This window comes from Aotus nancymaae, unplaced genomic scaffold (genome assembly GCF_030222135.1).
Source record: "Aotus nancymaae isolate 86718 unplaced genomic scaffold, 86718_ANA_hifiasm-v0.15.2.pri h1tg000011l, whole genome shotgun sequence".
NCBI lineage: Eukaryota > Metazoa > Chordata > Mammalia > Primates > Aotidae > Aotus > Aotus nancymaae.
Genome location: NW_026988422.1, coordinates 53738791 through 53762181, shown reverse-complemented (window position 1 = coordinate 53762181; position 23391 = coordinate 53738791). Strand labels below are relative to the sequence as shown.

General features: G+C 44.6%; 1 protein-coding gene across 4 annotated transcripts in view; it reads right to left on the bottom strand.

Annotated features, from left to right (window-relative positions):
* Positions 1-23391, bottom strand: part of SMOC1 (SPARC related modular calcium binding 1) — a 149289-nt gene that overhangs the window by 69971 nt on the left and 55927 nt on the right. For all 4 annotated transcript variants that reach the window (XM_021675051.2, XM_064374986.1, XM_021675049.2 and 1 more), the window contains exons 2-3: positions 10683-10848; positions 9461-9573 (exon numbers count right to left, since the gene is read on the bottom strand). In XM_021675051.2, coding sequence (XP_021530726.2) covers positions 9461-9573; positions 10683-10848 — 279 coding nt within the window. The remainder of the gene's footprint in view (positions 1-9460; positions 9574-10682; positions 10849-23391) is intronic.

Below are 23391 nucleotides of genomic sequence, written 5' to 3'. Positions count from 1 at the left end.
AGGTGGATTACTGACTTCAGGTGTTCGAGACCAGCCTGGCCAACATGGTGAAACCCCGTCTCTACTATAACAATGCAAAAATTAGCCAGGCATGGTGGCACATGCTTATAACCCCAGCAATTCCAGAAGCTGAGGCAGGAGAATCACTTTAACCCGGGAGGCAGAGGTTGCAGTGAGCCAAGATGGTGCCACTGCACTCCAGCCTGGGCGATAGAGTGAGTGAGACTCTGTCTCAAATTTAAAAAAAAGGAGGAGTCCTCTATCTAAAATATATAAATAGCTCTTGTAACTCAATAATAAAAAGATAAGTAACTAAATTAAGAAATGGGAAAAGGATCTGAATAGACATCTCTCCAAAGATATAGAAATAGCCAAAAAGCACATGAAAAGATGCTCAATGTCATTAGTCATTAGGGAAATGCAAATCAAAACCACAATGAGATACCACTTCACACCCACTAGAAAAGATAATAAGAAAGAGGGAAGATAGCAAGTGTTGACAAGGACGTGGAGAAATTGGAACCTTCATACATTGCTGGTGGGAATGTAAAATGGTTCAGCCACCTTGGAAAACAGTGCGGCTGTTCCTCAAAAGTGTAAACATATAGTTAGCATATGACCTAGCAATTCTACTCCTAGGTATATGCCAAGAGAATTGAAAACACATCCACACAAAAATGTCCTCAAATGTTCACAATAGCACTATTTATAACAGTCAGAATAATGGAAACAGGCCAGGTGTGGTGGTTCACACCTGTAATGCTTTGGGAGGCTGAGGTGAGAAGATCATTTGAGCTCAGGAGTTTGAGAACAGCATGGGCAACATGGCAAACCCCATCTCTACCAAAAATATAAAAATTAGTCAGGTGATGTGGCACACACGTGTGGTCCCAGCTATTCAGGAGGCTGAGGTGGGAGGATCGCTTGAGCCCGGGAGGTAGAGGTTGCAGTGAGTCCAGATCGGGCCACTGTACTCCAGCCTGGGCAACAGAGAGAGAACCCATCTCAAAAAATAATACAAAATAAAAAAAAATAGAAACATCCCAAATGTCCATCAGCAGATGAATGAATAAGTAAAACAAGGTGTGTCTATACAACAGAACAGTGTTTGACAATAAAAAGGGATGAAGTACTGATTCATGCTACAATAAGGCTGAGCCTTGAAAATATTATGCTGAGTAAAAGAAGTCAGGCAGAAGGACCATATATTATGATTCCATTTGTATGAAATGTCCAGAATAAGCAAATCATAGAAATAGAAAGTAGATTAATGGTTGGCAGATACCTAGGAGTAGTAGGGGCTGAGGAGAAAGGTATTGGAGGTGAATGCTAACGGGTACAGGATTTCTTCTTGGGTGATAAAAATGTTCTGGCATTAGATAATGATGATGGTTGCGCAACTCTGTGAATTTACTAAGAACCATTCAATTGTATATTTTAAAATGGCAACTTTTACGGTGCACAAACTATATGTCAATACAGTTATTATTTTAAAGAATAGAAACAGGTGGCCTGTCCACAGATCACAGTTCGCCAACCTCTGAAAGAGTTCAACTCTTCCAGTTTACAACTGAGCAAACCAAGAAAACAAGAGGAAGAAAACTAACATCTGCTAAGCAACAACTATGTGCTAAACAGAAGGCATTTTGTATAAATTATCACTATACATTATCTCGTTTGGAACAAAAGCAATTCAATGAAAAGCACATGTAAAACAAGTAGTAAGATGCCCTAGACACAGTACATGTTCACACTGTAATAATAATATGTTTTTTGAGCATGTAACAAAAAAGAAAAGCAGTAACTTGCCCAACAGTGGGGTCCATTTACCATTTATGCCATCTGCACATAAAAGATAGGCTTGAATTTTTAGGAGTATGACTGCCTTAAAAAAAAAAGTTGGCATTGTCCACAGACCAAAAGGCGGGAGGTCTTTATAAAGCAGGGCACCATCCACACAGAGCCCACTTTTTCTGCAGCATCCAAAGGGGCCAACCGTGGCTGGAGAAGCTCGGAAACATTCCAGCTCCCAGATGCACCCAGGTCTCAGTACTTCACCTAGAGAGTCCTCTCCACCGTCTGAGAGCACCACACTGTTTCTCTAAGGAAGATCTTTCCACATGAAGACAAAAAGGCCCATGTGCGCCTGGGGAGCTAAAAAGGAACAATAAGATCTGCTTCATAGCCCAACCCCGGGCACTCAGGAAACAAGCGTGTATTTCCCTAGGTTTTAGGAAATACATAGTAAGAACTACAGAAATGACAACAGAGCCCACTGCCATTGTCAAAAAACCACAGAACATTTTTTAAGCTTCCAACTTCAGAACAAAGCATCATCAAGTAGAAATTACATCTCCCGGGGTCCCTATATGCAATGACCTCAGGAAACAAAAAATTATGTACATGTGTGCACTGTTGAAGGGGAGCAGAGGTTAGAATGAGAAAAATGGGAAAAGTGGTAGTGCCCATGGAGCTATATCAAGAAAGATTGTTCCTGCACCATGGAGCTCAAAGACAGGAAACAACACTTTTTTTTTTCCACACAGAAGTTACATAATGAATAGAGTTTTATATCTATAATATTATTAGAACTATAATCTGTCTACACAAAAAATTAAAATGTCTTGTGAATGAGTCTCATAACAACCAATAATCAACCACATGGTTGCTCAGCATTTATGGAAAGCGATGTGGTAGTGTGCATTAAATGCCTTAAAAAGTGCATGGCGGCCAGGCGCGGTGGCTCACGCCTGTAATCCCAGCACTTTGGGAGGCCGAGGCGGGTGGATCATGAGGTCAAGAGATCGAGACCATCCTGGTCAACATGGTGAAACCCTGTCTCTACTAATACAAAAAATTAGCTGGGCATGGTGGCGCGTGCCTGTAATCCCAGCTACTCGGGAGGCTGAGGCAGGAGAATTGCCTGAACCCAGGAGGCGGAGGTTGCGGTGAGCCGAGATCGCGCCATTGCACTCCAGCCTGGGCAACAAGAACGAAACTCCGTCTCGAAAAAAAAAAAAAAAAAAAAAAAAAAGTGCATGGCCTTTTGACACAGTAGACAGCTGCTGGAAATTTAATCCCCAAAAATTCCAGGATTCATAATACATTCATACAATGAAATCAAAGCAGACATTTTTAAAATGAGACAGTGCTATATGTAACTTACTGGGAAATAAGCCCAAAATATAATTAGCTAAGAAAATATTATAAAACAATACATGACATTACACCATTTTCGTCCTAAATAATGACAATAAGTACACACAGGAAAATATCTAGAGGGTTAGACTTAACTGTTGCTATTTCAGGGGGATGACGTGGCTGGCTTAATCTTTCTACCTGCTGTATTTCTGTACTGTCAAGAATTTTTTTTAACAGAATATGTATAGCTTTTCTATTTAGAAAAAAAATGAAAATAGTAATCATCTTAATTATCTGGCGAATTAAATCCCTAATATACAGACATACACAAATATATAAAATAAGCCTCTACAACACATGCGTTTACAGGTTGCACAGTGTGGCTATGTCATTTGTTTAAGCAATTTTCTAGTATTGGATATTTAGGTTGTTTCCAGATTTTTGCAACTCTAAACAGAACTTGGATAGAAATCCTTGTGACTTGTTTCACATATTTTTAGTTACTTCCTTAGAATAAATTCCCAGAAGTGGAATTGCAGACCAAAATGTGAACACGATTGAGGACTTTCGACTCATATTACAAAATTATCCCATTAAAAAGTCAGTGCCAATTTATTTTCCCAACTGCAACGGAGGGGTAGCCTTTTCCCTTTATCCAACTCTGAGCATCGTCATCTTTTCCCAGTTTTTGCTAATTTAGTAAGCAAAAAATATTCATCATCATTTTTATTTGTATTTCTTTTTTTTTTTTTTTTTTTTTTTTTTTTTTTTTTTTTTGAGACGGAGTTTCGCTCTTGATACCCAGGCTGGAGCGCAATGGCGCGATCTCGGCTCACCGCAATCTCCGCCTCCTGGGTTCAGGCAATTCTCCTGCCTCAGCCTCCTGAGTAGCTGGGATTACAGGCACGCGCCACCGTGCCCAGCTAATTTTTTGTATTAGTAGAGACGGGGTTTCACCATGTTGACCAGGATGGTCTCGATCTCTTGACCTCGTGATCCACCCGCCTCGGCCTCCCAAAGTGCTGGGATTACAGGCTTGAGCCACCGCGCCCGGCCTTTATTTGTATTTCTAAAATGACGAAGATAACGTCACGCTTATTCACTTACTATTATTATTGTATGACCTGTTTACTACTATCTCTTGCCCACATTTCTACTAGGACCTTTTTCTTGCTGAATTGTAAGAGTTCTTTACGTAAGATTAGCTCTTTGTTGTTAAAGCTAATGTGTGTTGTTTGCTTTCAGTTTAGTTTTTCTCTTTTTAGAAACAGGGTCTCGCTATGTTGTCCAGGCTGGAGTGCAGTGGCTATTCACAGGTGCAATCACAGAGCAACATAGCCTTGAACTCCTGGGCTCAAGCAATCCTCTTGCCTCAGACTCTCAAGTAGCTGGGACTGCAGGCTTGTGCCACCATGTTCAGTTTTGTTTCAGCTTTGTTTAAGGTATTTGTGTCCAAAAATCTAAAATTTGTGTATATTTTCCTAACAATAAAAGGCATTAAGAATTTCAAATAATTGACTTATAAATGGGCTTTTGAACTATTATAAATTGTATGTATATTATCTTTTATATAGTTACTTTACCATATGTCTTAATCTCTTTTCTGCATGTAAACTCCTTGCAGGCAGAGGTCACGACATTTTTTGAATCCTCCCTAGCAATCAGCACACAACCCAGAATATAGCAGAGCTCAGAAACGTCTGGGATGAAAAGACATTGTGTCTGGGGATTTGCTTTGAAGCAATCCAGTCTGGGGAAGGAGATGGAAATGAGGTAAAGATGTAACAGAATTGGCCATATGTTAATCATTGTTGAAGTTGGGTGATGGGTACATGTTCATTATACTATCATTTCTACTTTGTTGTATTTTTTTTAAATTTCCATAATCAAAAGATTGTGTTTTTAAAATGTTTGTTGTGTTGATTGGTCAATAGCATTAGAAAGAGACCTTCTGCAACAACAATGGTGATAGAAATGGAATACGTATGTATCAAGGCCACTTCTGTAGCTCAAAAAAGTTAGAAGCACAGCCCTCGATATTAGGCAGGCTTGGGTACAAATTGTCTTAAGCTTAGGGACCTCAAGTCCCTAAGAAAATAAGAAAAGAAAAACCAAGTTTCAACCCCACTAAAACTCGGTTTTTCTTTTCTTATTTTTTTCAAGATGGAGTTTCGCCCTGTCTCCCAGGCTGGAGTGCAATGGCGCGATCTCCACTCACTGAAACCTCTACCTCTTGGCTTCAAACGATTCTCCTGCCTCAGCCTCCCGAGTCACTGGGATTACAGGCACCGACCACCATGCCCAGCTAATTTATTTTTTTGTATCTTTAGTAGAGATGGGGCTTCACCATGTTGGCCAGGCTGGTCTCGAACTCCTGATCTCATGATCCGCCCGCCTCAGCCTCCCAAAGTGCTGGGATTACAGGCATGAGCTACCGCACCAGGCCAGTTTTTCTTTATAAATGAGGGTATTAATAACTATCTCAAAAGTTTGTAGTGAAGATTAATGGGTGTAAAACACAGTCCTAGCAACTGATAGCACTCAATAAAAAGTGGACATCATTGTCATTCAGTGATGCACACACTTGTCAAGCTCCAGCCAACACAGCCTGATGGTGACAGTCCAATACCCTTGCACTGCAGCTGAGATTTCAGTTAATCAGCTTGGGCACCAGGCAACTGCTTGGCAGAGGACCTGGTAGAACAGATGTCAGGAGTTGTGTTCCAGATACCCAGAAAAGAAAACAGATAAGACCATAGCAAAGGACAAAGCCTATAGCTCCTGACCTTACTCAACAGGTCACCAAAGAGGCTAAACTCCACATCCTAAGGATGCAATCAAGAAACAAGAGTGATGAAGTCCTTACAAAAACAGTTAGAAACCTTGATCAAACATTGGCGTCGCCAGGAGAGCGCCAAAAAACACAATGTCTGTGTCCCACTCCCAGATTTTCATTTAATGGTCTGGGACATGGCCTAGGTTTCGAGACCTTTAAAAGTCTAACATGATCTAATATACAGCTCTAGTGTTGCTGCTATAGAAAGAGGAAGGCTGAGCCACTCCTGTGTGTGAGTTGGGGTTGGAGGTAGGGAGGGAAGAGAACAAGGAAAAACAAAGGGAAAGGACAGAGGCCAGCGAGTCCCACATGAAGCCCTTTAATTAAAGCCAAGACAGTCATGTGGTCTCAAGCTGTGTCCCACGCCAGACAAATCCAATCCCATTAGAGTCCCATCACTTCCCCCATAAACTTCAAGAGAGGGTTACTGTGTAATAATTCATCAGGCTAAAATATGTTACTAATATCACAATGTGTGCATATCAATACTCTAAAGAATATTAAAGTAATGTAGTTTATCTCTGGGTTTTGGTAAAAAAAAAAAAGCCCAACTAAGTGATGGAGGTTGGAGAAAGGGGAAAGCATTCATCTCCCGGCATTTTGGCAGCCTGTCAATGTGACTGAAGCACACTCGAAGAGGCAGCCTTATTTTGTGAAGTTATTGCAGTGTCTTTGATCAGCGGGAAGAGCACATCCATTTCAATCACTGTAGCTGGGATGGGCCCACTGTCTGACCATCTGGCTGCCCACCAGGGTGAGCTAGCCTTCAGCCTACAGACACATGGCAGTGCTTAGCATGTCAAACACATGAAGGGTTCTTCACTATCTACACAACTCTTGCTGAACTTCAGGGACCCTCTCGTTTAGCAATTTAGCCTGGACTAATCTGGAAGTTCCCTTCCCCCAGGAAACACCACCAGGTCTGGCCTGGCCTCACCAAAACAAAAGCTGGCCAGTGGGCCGTCTGTCCTGAGGCATCCAACACTTCAGAATCAGGAGGGCAGGGGTCAACCGTTCCTATAAGCAACACACCCAGGATTCCACAGGCCTGGAGGAAGAAAAAGCCCGTGGCCACAGACTTAACTCCCCTCCATTACCTTCACCCTGTCTCAGCCCCAAACTAGTCTGAGAGAAGTCTGATTCCTCGCCCCAGACATGAACTCTCAGCAAGGCAGTTTTAAATACACACAAACATCACCCACATTCTTTTTTCCAGAACAAACAATTTTTTTTTTTAATTGATGGAATAGTTCATCAATCTTCCAATTAGGGGATTTTCAACAAAAGGTTTAGGTTTTTTCTTAAGTGGTATAGTGGTATCGACCATAAGATCTCAGGAAGATTTGAGTAGCAGAACTACAGTAGAGATGGGAATAATGATAATGATCACAATCATGATAAAACTTAAATATTATTTATGTGTTCCAAGTGTTTTATATGTGTTAACTGATTTTATCTTCATCACAACCTAATGAGGGAAGCTATAATAATGATCATTAACAATAGTAATTATAGGAATATATAATACATAACAATTATTTTTACATATGATGATAATGAATAAAAACAGATAAGCAATATAATAATCAAGCTCCACTTTTCAGATAAGGCAATTCTGACCCCAGAGAAGCTCGGTGACTCACCTGCGGGGTGAGGGCTGAGCTTCGTGACCAGGCGTCCAGCTCCAGGAGCAGCGCTCTCACCCGAGCACCAGACTGGCTCCTTCCAGAGCACACCTCAGAGCCTCCTTTAAAGCCGCCAGCTCAGACAGCCAGCAGAGCATGGAGGGCTTGCGAGGCTCTGGAGTTAGGGATTTGTGAGTCTGAGCCCCAGCTCTGCCCTCCACAACCAAGCCTGCTGCATCATCTATAAATGGGGACAATGACACCTACCTCACAGGCTTGTGGTGAGGCCTAAATGACAAAATGAATTAAAAGCACCTCTCCCAGGGTCGGCAACGAAGGTCAGTTTAACCCAGCCACTATCAAGCCTGGCTGTCCACTTGGATCAACTGGAAAATGTTTAAAATGCTGATATCCAATCCCCAATCTCCTCATCCCTCTACATTTCCGTCTCAACAGAAAGTTAGTCTCAAATCAGTAATCCGCTGTGTTCCACCTGGAAATGAAACCTGAAACCCCTCACACCACAGACCAGCCTATCTGCCCTTTGCTGCACTGACTGAGAATTTCAGGGAAGCTTTTAAATCCCTGAAGCCTCTGCCCCTGGCTCTAAAACAGCAGGATTCCCCCAAAGAGGAGAGGAGCGGATTTCATATTTCACTTGTTCGATTAAACAAAGGAAGTTGCAGGCACCAGGACTGTTCCCAACCACTTGGCTAAGCTCACCATTGTCCAGTGGCCTTCCCCACTTCCATCAGGACAGTACCTTCACCCAGCTGGCACCATATCTGACGCTCACAGAAGCTGCCCACCTCCCAGGCTGCTCTCACCTCAGCCACAAGCCCCTGCACAGGAGGAAGCAGCTCAGAAGCTTTCCTGAGAAGCACCTTTCTATCCCACCGTTGCCTGTGTTTTAGAAATGAATAGTCTGGGCCAAGGCCAGGTATGATGGCTCACACTATAATCCTAGCAATTTTGGAGGCTGAGGCAGGAGGATCACTTGAGGCCAGGACTTGGAGACCACTCTGGGCAACATAGCAAGATCCTCATCTCTAAAAAATATTTTTAAAATAAGCTGGGTGTGGCAGCATGTGCCTATAGTCCCAGTTATTCGGGAGGCTGGGGTGGAAGGATTGCTTGATCCCAGGAGTTCAAGGCGGCAATGAGCTATGACTACACTACTGCACTCCAGCCTGGGCAACAGAGTGAGACCCTGTCTCGAAAACAAGAAATAGTCTGTGCCAAGATCAACAGAGTCAGCATTACCTTGACAATGCACTAACCAGAAGATCATGCAACATGAGAGGTAGGACTGCCTGACTTAGATTTTAAAATCTGAGTATATGCATACCCGTGTGTGTGTACACACACATACACACACACACACATACTTACACACTCCAAGAACCATACTACACTTTGTGCTCAAAAAGGTCTCTGCTTTGTTCAAGGACTGGGGATAGAAAGCAGGGAGGGCAGGGGGGTAGCAATAAACAGGGAAGGGAATACCGGGGTTGCCCATGGAAACTGGCAGGAATAAGAAAAGTAATCAGCCTACATTTGACAGAAGAGAAAAGCACAGGTCTGGCCCTCAGAGGAGACAGCCAGCAGGGAGGATGGGGACCAAGCAATGCCAGTTTCCTGGCTCGAGCTTCCATGCGTCTTTTCAGGACCTACTGCCAGTTGGCAAGAGGTGGTGTGGAGGTCCGGGAGGGGAAAGGCAGCACAGAGGGGAGCTGAAGAGCCACTCACTCAACTGTTTCCCAGAAAGTGAAGGCGCCAAGCAGCCCTCATGATCTCAGGACGCCTCCCCTCTGCCTGCGTCCGGGAAAGAGCCCAAGAGGATTGTCCAAGGCCTCACCTGGGTAAAGGAGCCATCCTCGCTACACTCTGGGACAAACACAGCTTCCTGAGGCCTCTTGGATTGCTCCAGGGCTTGGGTCCGCTCCTGGCGACACTTGCTCTGGCCAGCGTCTAAAAGGGGAGAGGAGCGGATTTCATATTTCACTTGGATTCCACACTGGGGCCCGGGAACAAAATGGCTGAGAAAACCACTCCACCTGTGCGGGAGCCCACACACAACCAACTGGCTTGTCCAAGCCTACAAAGGCCATGGCTAGTGACTGCTGCGCAGCGCCCCCACCTCGTATGTCATTCAGAGAAAAGGGCGGAGTCATGTTTCTCCCAAGCTCTGCCTGTCTTTTCTCCCAAGTACCACTACCCTTGCCCGAGAGAAAAAAAATGTTTTACTTCCATTATTTTGCGCTGGCTTTATTCTAAAACTAGTAAGCCCAATAGGGGCTCCATCATGTCTTATGGTTCAAGAATTGCAAACATTTTCTTTAGAAAATCAAAGGCTCCAGCGTAGCCAGCTTAGCCACCTACAATTCTAAGCAGTCCAGGGTCACAAGTTCAAGTATGTACAGGACTCAGGAAAAGAGATGCAAATTAGAGTAACCAGCTGGGTATGAGAAGAATGGCATTCCGTTCTGAGAGACTATAGGGAGTGCTGAAGACTGTAGCAAACTGGAGAACAGGCTCCCCTTTAAAGGGGTAGCTGTTATGCAGGTCTTGCCATGTGCTGCTTTGTAGGAACATAGACCTAATGTTACCAGACTTTCCAATTTTGGAACAGAAGGACAAACAGCCAGAATTTTTTCACTGACTCTCCCAATTTTTAGATGTTATCCCAAATGCTTTTTGCTGTTTTTAAACAGGCAAGCAGACCAAACAAAACACATCCGTTAGCCAACAATCTGGAATCACTATTCAGGAGCCAGCAATAATGTCTTGCCTTTTTAAGCATCTCTTTAAAAAGAAAAAAGAAAAAGGAAAGCATTTGCCAGGTAGCAGCACATCTCTTTAAGCCCTAGCCTGGGGGCAGTGTTTGAGAGACAGAAAAATGTTCATTCCTTCAGGTAGACCAGGCCTTCTTCCCTCTGCCCTGGTGGGAGGGGTGGAGAGATAGGAAAGCAAAATGAGTGGACAGACTCATTCCAAGCTCCCCTGCTGGGAATGCACAGGGAGGGAGCTGGGGTGCCCAGGAGCCTCTCCTCAGCTTGGAGGGGGGTGCACACACTCACCTTTGCATCTACCTCGATGCACCAAACCCAGGGTCGGGTCTCGGCACTTGGCTCGCTGGTACTCACACGTGGACTCGTAGGACCTGCCATCAGAGGCACAGATGGGTTTGGGTTGAGTCCTGGAGCAGTGGAGGTTGCACTGAGGGTCACGGTCACTTATTAGAAACTAGGTTGGAAAAAAGTGAAAGAGCACAGAGGTTACTTTTGCAAGAAAAGTAGGGGCGAGTCCGTGACTTACAACAGTGCTGGTTTGCCTTTAGAAAGTGAGTCCCGAATAAACCCAAATACAACCCTAAAGGTGAAGGGAAAGGAGCAGCCACAAAGTCTAACCAAGGAAGGCATCCTCTATGCACCATAAGAACAATAATGTCTAACAATTACTGACTATTAACAGGCACTGTGCCAAGTAATTCACATCCACGATCTCAGTCCTCAAAACCTATGAAATAGTAACTCTTTATTCTGTAGACAAGAAAACCGAAGCCCAGAGATGTAACTTGCCCAGTGTCACATAGCTATAAGCAGTGGAGACGGAATTAGAATCTAAATGTGTCAGAAGTAAAATCAAAGCTTTACCCTCTAGGCTGTCCAGCCTCTCCATCCACACAGATGGCCATGCAGCCTCTATTTGGGTACATCCTCAAATCAGGAACACAACATAAATCTCCCAGTTCCATCTCTGGAAAGTTTTATTTATTAGATGGTAGTGAGCTCCAAATCTATCATCCCTCCCATTTTTGCCCACCTCTGTCTGGCAGAATACAAGTCAAATAATTTTCTGTGAGAAACAGATTTCCTGATTTTTAAAATAACAATAATAATCAGCTTGGAAAATGCTAAGTTAAGCAGATTTTCTTGGTGCAGGACTTCTCAGATGACTCTGATACATTCTTATGCATTGTGAACTTCCAAGACACACAGTAAATTAAAGATAGCTACAAATTATTTGCTACTCCTCCCATTTAGCTATGAGTCTAATTTCCTCTCCCTTAAATCTGGACTGGTTTCAGGAACTTGCTTGACCAAGAAAATGCTACGGAAGTGGTGTCTGGGGACTTCAAAGTTAGGCTATACAAAGCCTTGCAGCTCCTTCCTGGGCCTCTTATAATACCTATTCTCTGGGAAACCAGCACCATGTAAGAAGCCCAACAACCCCGAGACCACCATACTATGAGGAAGCCCAAGTTAACATATGTCAAAACCATGTGGAGAGAGAAATGCCCAACCAACCCAGACACAGAAACATTGAGTGAAGAAGCCTTCAGGTGAGTCTAGCCCCAGCTGTCATCTAATTGCACCTCACAGAGATGAAAATAAATGACTGCATGAAAACCACCCAGCTGAGCCCAGTTAACCCACAGAACTGAGAGAGATAATAATAATAAATTGCTTTAAGTCTTTAAGTTTTGTGGTAGTTTATTATATAACAATCAACCAGATCAAGGGGCATATACAATGAAGCAGCTTCCAAAGCTACTTAACCATGAACTGCTATATCAGGGAACCCCCTGGTAACAACAATAGAATGCAGTTGAAGAAGAATAATTGGGCCATTACAACCCATGAGCTTCTGTTCCATAACCCGTACAGTCTAACGATTAGACTGTACGGGCCTTGAAACCTGTATCCACTCTTATCCACTTCCATATAGCAGAGCCCTGGGCACACAGAACAAGGCTCCATCAGACTAGGCTGAGGGAATAAATGTCCCACAATAATGAATGGCAATGTCATGAGCACACATCAGGCCATCGGTAATGGTAGAGTTGACTATGTAATCATGCCAAGCTCATAGAGGTTTTGGGAAGGTGTGAATGCAAACTCTGTCTCAGATGTATTTATGGGGCCTTTGTGTGAAGCAAATAGATGGGAACTTGTTAACCCTTTTCCAGATCAGCCGAGAAAGTTTCAGAGGTAGTCCCACACCCATCAGGGACTACTGGAAACACACACACCACACTGGCCAAATTCAAAGAAGGCCTGAACCTGTCCATAAATCCACAGACCCCCTCCCAGCTATAAAACCAGTCTCCTCTGAGGCCTGGACCTCATGCCTGGCTGCTGGCTGCCTACCACAGGGACGGAGCAGCCGAGGGCTGAAGCCACTGCACTGGCCTTGTCCAAATGAACAGTGAAATTAAGCTTTCTCTTCAGATGCCTTGGGCTCCCACGCACTCACAGGTCGGACCTGAATCTTGTACAGGGCCCAGAGGGAAATATCTGGATAGTGTCTCATGAGTACAGCATTTGATTGAGTCCAGTGTTCAGGGGTAAAAATAAATAACACAGATCATCATCTCCAGAGGAAGCTCACTGCCTCCAGGACTGCCCCATGGAGGAGGGGTGAGCTGGCAGGGGAAGTGGAAGAGGACAGCATTGTCCACAGGCAACTCCTGCACAGGATCCCCAGCCTCAATCCCCTTGAGTTGCCCCTGCTTTAAACCCATAAGTGTTGTGTCCCACTGCTCGGGGACCCTTCCATCATCTCTCAGGCCTGGTGAGAATCGGACCTGGGGGCCCCTCCCTGGCCCTCTGCTCTCTCTTCTCTGCTCCCCCTTGCTCCCTGATGGTGGGACACATGGGCCTGCTTCCCATTTCTCAAATGAGCTACCTCCAGGCCCTCAGCCATGCTGCTCCTTCTCCATTCCCTCCCACCCTACTTCGGATTCTGACTCAGGCTGTCTCTTCTTGGAGGCCCTCCCTGACTCTTCCAAGTGAGGATGAACTCCCATAATACCCTCTCACACTTCATTTTTCCTTCATGGCTCTTCACACAGTTTGTAATGATGAATTCATTGGTGTGATTTGGTTAACAATGGAATCCCCAACTCTGAACTCCATGCAGAAGAGAATGATGTCTGCTTTGCCTGTGAACGCCTCCCCCTGGCATCTTGCACAATTCTGGGGCCCTCCGTTACTCATGGGAGGAGTGTAGCCCTGTAGCAGCATCCCCCACATGGCATTACCTCAACACCGGCCAGTGGGACGTGACAGGCCTGGCCTCCCAGGCTCCTGCCACCCCTGGGGATCCTTGGGGCCACCCCTCATGCCCCCATGCTTTGAGCCTTGCCCTTCTCAGCCATGTTCTCCCATCCTACTTCTGCATTACATGTGGGCAGAGGTGGCCCAGAGTCTGTCATCTTCACTCCACCCCAGAACAAGAACTCTCATCAGGAGCATCTCATGCTGGGCCTGACCTGCCTGGAGGGCAGGACTGTCTCACATGGATGCTCAGCATCTGGTGTCTGGCACACACAGTAGGTGCTTGGTCAATAGGTTTTGACTTTGTGAAGTTGTTTTTGCAAGTGGACCGGTGTTTCTGTTTGTTATAATGAAAGGCAGTGGGGCCTAGTGATTAGAAGCATGGCTCTGGAGCCCAGTCATGGGTGTCAATCCCAGCACCAGCACCCACATGCTGTTTAATCTTGGGAACATTGCCTAGTTTCTCTGGGCTTTCGCTTTTCTCATCTGTAAAATGAGAGTAGTAACAAATCTCATTGTTACTACTCTCATTGTAACACTGTTACTACTCTCATTGTTACTATTCTAATCGTTACTACTCTCATTGTAACATTGTTACTACTCTCATTGTTACTACTCTCATTGTAACATTGTTACTACTCTCATTGTTATGACTCCTCTCATTGTTACCTCATTGTAACAAACCTTGCCTCATAGCGTCATGTGAAGATTGAATTATTAACATACCCTAAGTCACATATAAGTTCTTGTTCATTTTCTTTCTTTGGAATTTAAGTGAGGGGGCACGGTTTAACAGAACACACAGAAAAAGGAGAGGAAGACAAAGTTTCTTTTCAAACCCACTGAGGTTGCCTAGTTGCCTACACTGCAGCTCACGGGACAGGAGAGCTGCCAGAAAACCTGTGAAGTTGAACAGCAGGCCAAAAAATCCGTTTGAAAATGGATTGCTCTATGCCAAGAGGTCACAGCAGCTGTGCCAGAGACCAGCTTCCTAACAAGGGGAACACTCTGTCTGCAAACAGACAGGTTAAAGAGCTTCAGAGGCCCCACCCTTGCCAACACACAGAGATCATTCTCCGTTTCAGAAGAGCTCCCAAAATATTCCTGTCTAGAAATTACTGGTCCCTGAGGCCAAATAAAAAATCCAGAGACAGCGTGTGGTCATTGACAATCTTCAATTGACTATGGTGTCTCACTTTCATCTGTTTTAGGAACTGTGTGTATTTGTGATTGTTTTCACACCCACACACACACAAAGCGCTATAAAAAGGAGCTTTAACTGGATGACTATGACTACCTTATTAGGATAAGATCACCCAAATCTCCAGGGCCCCAAAGGGATTACTCTGTGCCCACAAACACTGAGGACGAGGTAACCCTCCAGTTCGTTCCTTCATCTGTTCCTCTGCTCTGTACTCAATATGTGATCACCAACAGATCACCAACAGTGAGCCCAACACTAGCAGCCTAAGAAGCAACATGTAACCAACATGGTCCCCGCTCTCAGTGAGTCTACCATCTAGGGTGGAGACAAGGAGCATGTTAACAGTACACCATGGAGCTATTAAGATAGAGGCAGTAAGAAAAGACTTAATCTGAGAGACTCTGGAACTCTCCAAAGCCACACAGTCCAACAGAACTTCTCACGATGACAGACATGTTCTGTATCTGTGCCGTCCAATACAGCAGCCACAAACCACATGTGGCTATTTACCAATGCAATGTAGCTAATGCAACTGGGAAATCAAACATTTAGTTATGTTTAATTTTAGTTAATTTAAGTTTAAATGACCACATGTGGCTAGTGGCGGTAGCAACAGCCCAGTTATAAAGTAAACAAACCAAGAGGAGAAGAGAGAGGAGGGAGTGTAGTCCTCAATCATTTTTCTCGGTTGAGCCAGATGAAGATTGATTGGACTAACAGAAAAAAGAAGCTGATCCTGAGAATAATTTCTACATTTTGAAATTAGACAGTATGTTAGGCTATTCTTGCATTGCTATAAAGAAATACCCAAGGCCGGGCATGGTGGCTCTTACCCATAATCCCAGCACTTTGAGAGGTCAAGGAGGGAGGATTGCTTGAGTTCAGGAGTTCAAGACCAGCCTGGGCAACATAAACAGACCCTGTCTCTACAAAATGTTTTAAAATTAGCCAGGCATATTAGTGCATGCCCGTGGCCCTAGCTACTTGGCAGGCTGAGATGAGAAGATCACTTGAGCTGGGAAGTGAAGGCTGCAGTGAGCCATGATGGTACCACTGTACTCCAGTCTGGGTGACAGAAAGGGAAGGGAAGGGGAGGGGAGGGGAGGGAAAAAAGAAAGAAAAGAAAAGAGAGGGAAAAGAAAAGAGAGGGAAAGACATAAAAGAAAAAGAAAAGAAAAGGCCAGGGGCGGTGGCTCACACCTGTAATCCCTGCACTTTGGGAGGCTGAGGCAGGTGGATCACGAGGTCAAGAGATCCAGACCATCTTAAACAACATGATGAAACCCGGACTCTACCAAAATACAAAAATTAGCTGGGTGTGGTCCACCTGTAGTCCCAGCTACTTGGGAGGCTGAGGCAGGAGAATCACTTGAACCCAGGAGGCAGATGTTGCAGTGAGCCAAGATCGCACCACTGCACTCCAGCCTGATGACAGAGCAAGACTCCGACTCAAAAAAAAAAAAAAAGATAGAAAAGAAAAGAGAAGAAAGGGAGAGAAGGAAGGAAGGAAAGAAGAAAGGGAAGGAGGGAGGGAGGGAGGGAAGGAGGAAGGGAGGGAGGGAGGGAGGGAAGGCCTGAGACTGGGTAATTTATTAAAAAAAGAGATTCAATTGCTCATAGTTCTGTAGACTATACAGGAAGCATAACACTGGCATTTGCTCTGCTTCTGGGGAGGCCTCAGGGAGCTTTTACTCAGGGCAGAAGGTGAAGCAGGAGGTTGCATGTCACATGGCAAAAGCAGAAGCAAGAGGGATTGGGGTGGGGAATGTCATGCACTTAACCAGGTCTCACAAGTACTCACTATTACAAGGACAGCACCAAGCCATGAGGGATGCACCACAATGACCAAAACACCTTCCACCAGGCCCTACCTCCAACATTGGGGATTACATTTCAACATGAGATTTGGGTGGGGACAAATTTCCAAACTATAGCAGATAGAAAATCAGTTCACTATTTATGGCTCAACAACCAGGATATTCCAGGAGTTTGGAGTTGCTCTGGAGCAATCATGGTTGGTGGAAATCTGAGGGGTTGGGCAAAGCAAGCCATCTCTCCAACAAGCCAAACACTGACCCACTTCCTTTTAGAGGGGAATAGTATTTTTACAGAAATATTCACATATATTCCTTTCCTTCTTCCTAACCAAAGGACAGTAAAAACAAAATAATAATGTTAAATATGATTGCATAATACAGAAACCAAACAAAAGGACCTGGGATAATTGTATATCTGCAGTTGTCTCTCTTACCCATTCTCCTTGCGGGGTGGATGACCCCAAACATTTTGTGTTTTGTTCACATTTGTAAAGTAGGATAGATACTTGATATACACATAAACAAATCATTTTTCCTGTTGAAAAAGTAAGCTACTGATTGGGGGCTGCCTCTGCTATGGAGGAGATCAGGGTAGATGAAATCAATTTTGGACCAACCATCCCCTCCATCTGAAATGCACACATGCTGATTCTTCCCCTTCAGTCTCCAGCAGAATAGAATGCAAACTCTGCCACAGCTTTTGCTCAGGGAGACCACCCCAATACCACAAGCTGTGTTAGGTTTGACTGACTGCCAAGTTTCCATGACAATGTAGGGAATAAAAGAGCCAGCCTAAGGTTCCATCTGCAAGAAGATGTTTAGTTCTTTATAATATATAGCTGTTCTCACAGTCTTACTTTCCACCTGTTAGTATCATGCTGACTTAACCAATATCTAAAATCTAAACAGGCATTTTTCTGGTAATATGTGTACCTCTATATTTTTCCCACATGTAGAGGAGGAGACAACAGCCATACTAAACAACTAGGTCAGTGGTCTATCCACTGGATTTGGGAGAGTGAAGTCCACAATTTGGAGTAGCAAGTGACATTTCTCTCTGTGATATCATACTCAAAAATCACAGGCCAAACTCAAATTAATTTTAGGTTTTTTCTTTAATAAATTCATGTGTAACACAGCTTCAAGTACTCACTTTCAACCTTTTTGCTTCACTTATCTATTGGAACAAAACAAATCACCCCTAAACTTAGCAGCTTCAAACAACAATTTATAATTCTGTGGGTTGCCTGGGCTCAGCTTGGAGGTTCTTCTGCTCCACATGGTATCACCTGAAGTAACAGATTTGACTGCATTGAGTTGGGAACTTGGCTGGGGCTCTGTCTCCAACAGGCTTTCTGGTCTTAGCCATGATGACTTCATTTAGTCCTTTATCTTTTGCCTGGCTGTTTATTCTGTGCAACCAACCTTCCTCCCCCATCCTTACCCTTAATTCAAGTTCAAATTCCGCATTGTCACTGAAGTTCTCATCCTGATAAGCAAATACTTTCATATTTTAAACCCCATCATTAGCTTCCTCGGCACTCCTGCTGCACTGTGTTTATACTTCTATCAAAACCCTCAATATACTGCATTATCCTTTATCTATTTACATGTCTATAAAAGATTGTGTCTTATTCCTCTTTATATACATAGGGATTAACACGGCACCTTATCAAAAAAGTTTGTTCAGTACATGTTTGAGGAATGAATGAAAGAATATCAAACCCTACCTAAAATATATCACAAAGAAGTAGCTCCTTTTTCTGTCACGTACTGTGAAAAGAAATACTCTTTGTCCAACTACCACGAACAGCTTAAAGCTCTCAAATGTATGGTGATTAAAGGTATTTGTTCTCTTCTCTTTTTTTTAAAGAACATCTATCTTTTAGATAATAAAAGCTACATATTAAACATGGTATTTCTTCCTTGGATTAAAAGAAAAGAAAAAAAAATCTCTAACTTAAGAGAATGGACCAGTATGGCTTAGATAGTACCCATATATCACTAAATCATGATGGAATTCATTCCCAATGAACCTGGCCTTTGCCTCCAGGAAGCCTTTCCACCACCCTGGAGATGAAATCAATTTTGGGTCATCTCGCCCATAATTCAGGCAGTATCTGAGACGAATATACATCAAGGTAGAAAATACTCACAATTAAACAGCCAATGTGATTAGCACTCTAGTTTTTCTGGCAACTATCATAGGCATGCACTTGAGTAAGAACAATAGCCAGATGGGAAAAAAAATTATGAATAAGTCGATTTTTTGACACCCTAAATTCATTTTTCTACAGACTCAACATTGTAAATAATGATGAGTTTTCTCCACCTGCAGATGCTCAATCTCCAAATGCCTATTTGGATGGAAAGGAAAGGAGAACAATGCCTACATGTATGCCTGCTGGGTGGTAACAGGCAGGGCAGAAACCACAGCCTAGCTCTGCAGCTGGGCTGTGCACGCACCAGGCCCTTTCCCTGGAATGTGCTTCCACCTCATGAACTCCAACTTCAGGGCAAACGCTGCTGCCTTGGGGCAGGTTGGGATCCCTGTGATGAGCCCCCAGAACACTCACTATGGTCCACTGTGACCTGTGCCATAATTGTGATTAAAATGGCCCACGTTTAATTACACATTTCTTGTCCATGCCCCTCCACTGGGCTGTAAGCTCCCTGAGGGCAGAAACCAAGACCTGAGTGACACTGCTGCATCCCCAGTGCCCAAAGGTAAATACGGATGGCTTGAATGAATGAGGAGAAAACCGATAAATACGGATGACTTGAATGAATGAGGAGAAAACCGAGGCGGAGCAAGGTTAAGCCGGTAAGTGGCAGAGCACTCCTGTAAGTCTGACTCTCACAGCCCAGATTCTTTCTCCTATACCACACTGGCTTCCTCAGTGTAGGGATGTCAGATGCTATACCCTACATGCCACTGAGTGGCGGAAAGGGCTTTGCAGTCAGGTCTAGCACCAGTGGCTGGGGTCTCTAGTGGTGGCCCCCAGGAGAACAGAAGAAGAGAAGGGCACCAGAAGCAAAGAGAGCTTTCCCAAGGGAGGGGATATTTTTCTGTCTTGTTTGTAAACCACAGTCAAGATCAAATTTTTAGAACTCAAGCACTAAAAAGCATTTCTGGGAGGTAAACCTCCCAGAAAGGGGGGGAAAGTCACTCTTGAAGCCAATGCTTGGAACAAAAAGCGGAGAATCACATTCCAGATGTCTAGCTGCGGCTCAGCCACTTGCTCTCCACCTCTCGCCACATCCTTCACCGTCTGCAAGACTGGACTTGGGCCTTCTTCTCTGGGGCCTGCATCTTTGGGAATGGAGAGTGGTTTCCCATTAAAACATCACTCACACACCTACGATCAAATTCGTCATCTGCATTAAAAATCCACATCCCTATATCTGCCAGCTCGCACTCACCCTTCCCTGACCCCATGACCATTGCATTTACACAGGTGCAAAGAAGGGCCTCGACCCGCTGGCTTCAGAGTGGGGCTCGGTGAAGATGGAGGAGCGAAGATAAGGGCGGTCAAAGGGAAAGAGGCCTTGCAGCAAAAGCAGCATCTGCTCTTCCTCCCCACACCTCCGCGACAGAGCTTGACAGCAGCCCGCCCGATTAAAGGGCTTTTCACGCTGCTGAGGGAAAGCAGACACCCCCCTCCAGCTGTTGGGCAGCTGGAGCCACTTCTGTTGTTTTAGCCAGGAGAGGCCTCAGCTTTGTCACCCCACCACCACCCCCTCCCCAAGGGAGGAATTTAGCGGTCACTTCACCCCACCCACCCAACTTCCCTCCTCCACTGTGCCCCCACTCCCAGGCAGTCACAGGGATGGTAGGCCAGGGCCCAGGGTCCAGGGGAGAAGGCTGTCTTATACCTGGTCCCACTGTGTGGGAGGACGGGAGGGAGGAGGACCCATGGGTTTGACAAAGCAGCTGAGATCCTGCATCTAAAGAGACCCTAACAAGGATGCAAAGAGGAACGAGTTAACTTACACACTCCCAACCCACGCAGACCCTGTCTGCAACCCCAAACCCAAGCTCCTTGTCAGTCTTTTAGAAAGGCAGGTGCATATAAAGTGAGGGTTAGGGCCGAAGTCCTTAAATTTCCAAAAAATAATAAATAAATGAAGCATTATTCTAAGTGAAAGAATCCAGACTCAAAAAGTTACATACTATATAATTCCATTTATGTGACATCCTGGAAAAGGCCGAACCAAAGTGATAGAAATTGGATTAACGATTACAGGGACTGGAGGTAAGAAGAGAAGCAGGAGACAATGTTGGTGGGTGTTGTAAATTTGTTAACATTCATAGAAGTATACACCTAAAAGGGGTCAACTGTACCCCATGTAAATTACACCTCAATAAACAAACAAGATAAAAACAACAAACACAAAATAAAAAAATAAAAATCCAAGGAATGTTTGCTTTGAAGGGCACATCAGACCCCTCATAGGCACTCAGAGAAGTTTCTGGCGATTTCTCCACCCACCCCCTTTAATACAAGCCACCACGCTAGGTGCATTGAGGGTTATGAAAATAAACAAGAACACAGGCCCTGCCCCTACAAGCTGATCTAGTTGCAAAGACTGACATGTGAACGTATCTCCACCGGGGCTGCATTTTTGAAAGCAGGAAGCAAAGCCTAAGTCACAAACAAACAGATAGGATATAGTAAAATGGGATGCCAGAAAATCCAAGATGTGAGATGGCCACAGCAAGCTCATAGGAAGAAAAAGAGAGGAAAGGAGAAGGAGGGAGGAAGGAAACAGAAGCATCCATTCGGCAAAGACTCACTGAGCACCTATTATGCTCCAGGGCTCTGCTGAGTGCTAGACAGAGCAGCTGACCCTGCGTTCTGTGGGGCTAGAAGAAGAGGTAAATTCAGACTGAAATGATTCAGGAGGATTTCTGAGGGAAGGGACCATAAACTGGATCTTAAAAGATTTTCACAAGTAGGGAGGGATGTCAAAAGGACACACTAAGCAAATCAAAACTGGTACACCTAAGTAGATAAGCAAAGTAATTTCAAGATAGAGTTTAAAAATTACAATTCATAGAAGAAGTCAGCCCCTAGGGCCAGGTTGGGGAGAGATCATAGAGGGTCTTGAAAACTCCCAGCTGTCTTTGGTGTTTTGTTTTGTTTTGTTTTGTTTTGTTTTAAAAAAAAAAAAACTGAAAGCCAATGAAAGAATTAAACACAAGATCAGACCTGAGCTTTGGAAGTCTTTGGCAAAGGTATGAGATACAACAGAGAGGACACTTAGGCAGTTACTACACTTAAATAAGACAGCAGTGGGGATGGAAAAGAAGGGGCATATTTGGGCCAACGAAGTGGCTGGGTGTCCTGGCTAATAAGTGTGGCTACACTGTAGGTGATGAGCCTAGCAAACCCATCAGCGGGCTCCAAGAACTACAACCTAGTCACAGGCAAATGTGAGTTTCTGAGCCCAACACTAGGCATCTATATGCATGCTGCCTCTTCTGCAAGCTGGTTATCCCAGGCTGAAAAGCAAATGCACCAGGTGGAATCTGGACCAACTGGATGAAATAAGAACATCAAGAACCAAATCTTATCACTGTCTTACAGAATAGGGTTGCTGCCCATGGAGATCAGTGGGCTTTATCACTGCCCTACAGGACTTCCACGAGGCCAGGAAGGGCAGGGCAGGATGCCACAAGCATGCATCCTGGTGAGAAAGGAGGAGAAAGAAGGACAAGTGGAGAGCAAAATACTTCTTTGCATGAGTGGAGTCCTACAGCTTAAACGTCCTTTAGGTTTCAGTCCTCCTTGATCACCAACAGGGCATCAAGCCTTTTACTCAGAGGTGGAATGCATTTATTTTTCTTTTCTGCTTGTGCACACACACCCCTGCCCTGCCATTAAATACTAGCCAACAGAACTAGGGAAGCAGGGGCTGGAGAAAGTCATGTGCCCGTTCCCTCTCCTCATCCCTCAAAGCTGACACCAGCACAAATAAAAACTCCTCTCACTCCAAATCAAATAAACAGAGAGCTCTCCAGGACCTAGGATCCAGATTGCTTCAATCCTCTCAGCCCACTAGCATTGAGGGAAACAAAATAGAGATTAAGCTGATGGTATTAACAAGGAGCCACAAAATGGTCTCATACTTGGGGTGCATCCAAGAGACCATGGATTATAAGAGAGGACTTACACTTGTGGGGGTGCAAAGGCAAAGAGGACAAGGAAGGAGTTTCTTCATGCCTGTTTGTTCCTAAGTGTCCTGCTCGTCCTCCCGATGACACACACATCTGATAGGAAGGGTTTGTTAAATCAGCACCATCTCTCCACCTGGCAGAAACAATTTATTCAGCCAAGGCTAGTAGCTCCTTACAAGGTTATCCTGGAAGCTCCCATGAGCTGTGACCAGCAACATGCTCTCAGTTTTCACTAAGCAATACCAAGAACACAAATATCTAGCATGTCACTGAGCCTGCTGGCTTGTGGCAGGGAGGCCCGGACACTCCTGTGCCACCTGACCCTAGGCCACCATCCTCTGCTCATCATCACTGCTAGCATTTTGCACCCAGTGATATGTGAGATGTGTTTTACCACTGGGGGACTGAGGGAGATGTTCTGGGGGTAGTGGGGAAGATGGCTGGGGTTGATCTCAATACAACTGGGTGCTGGGCAGCGACGGAACCCTTCTGGTTGGAAAGACAAGATCCCCAAAACAGACAGAA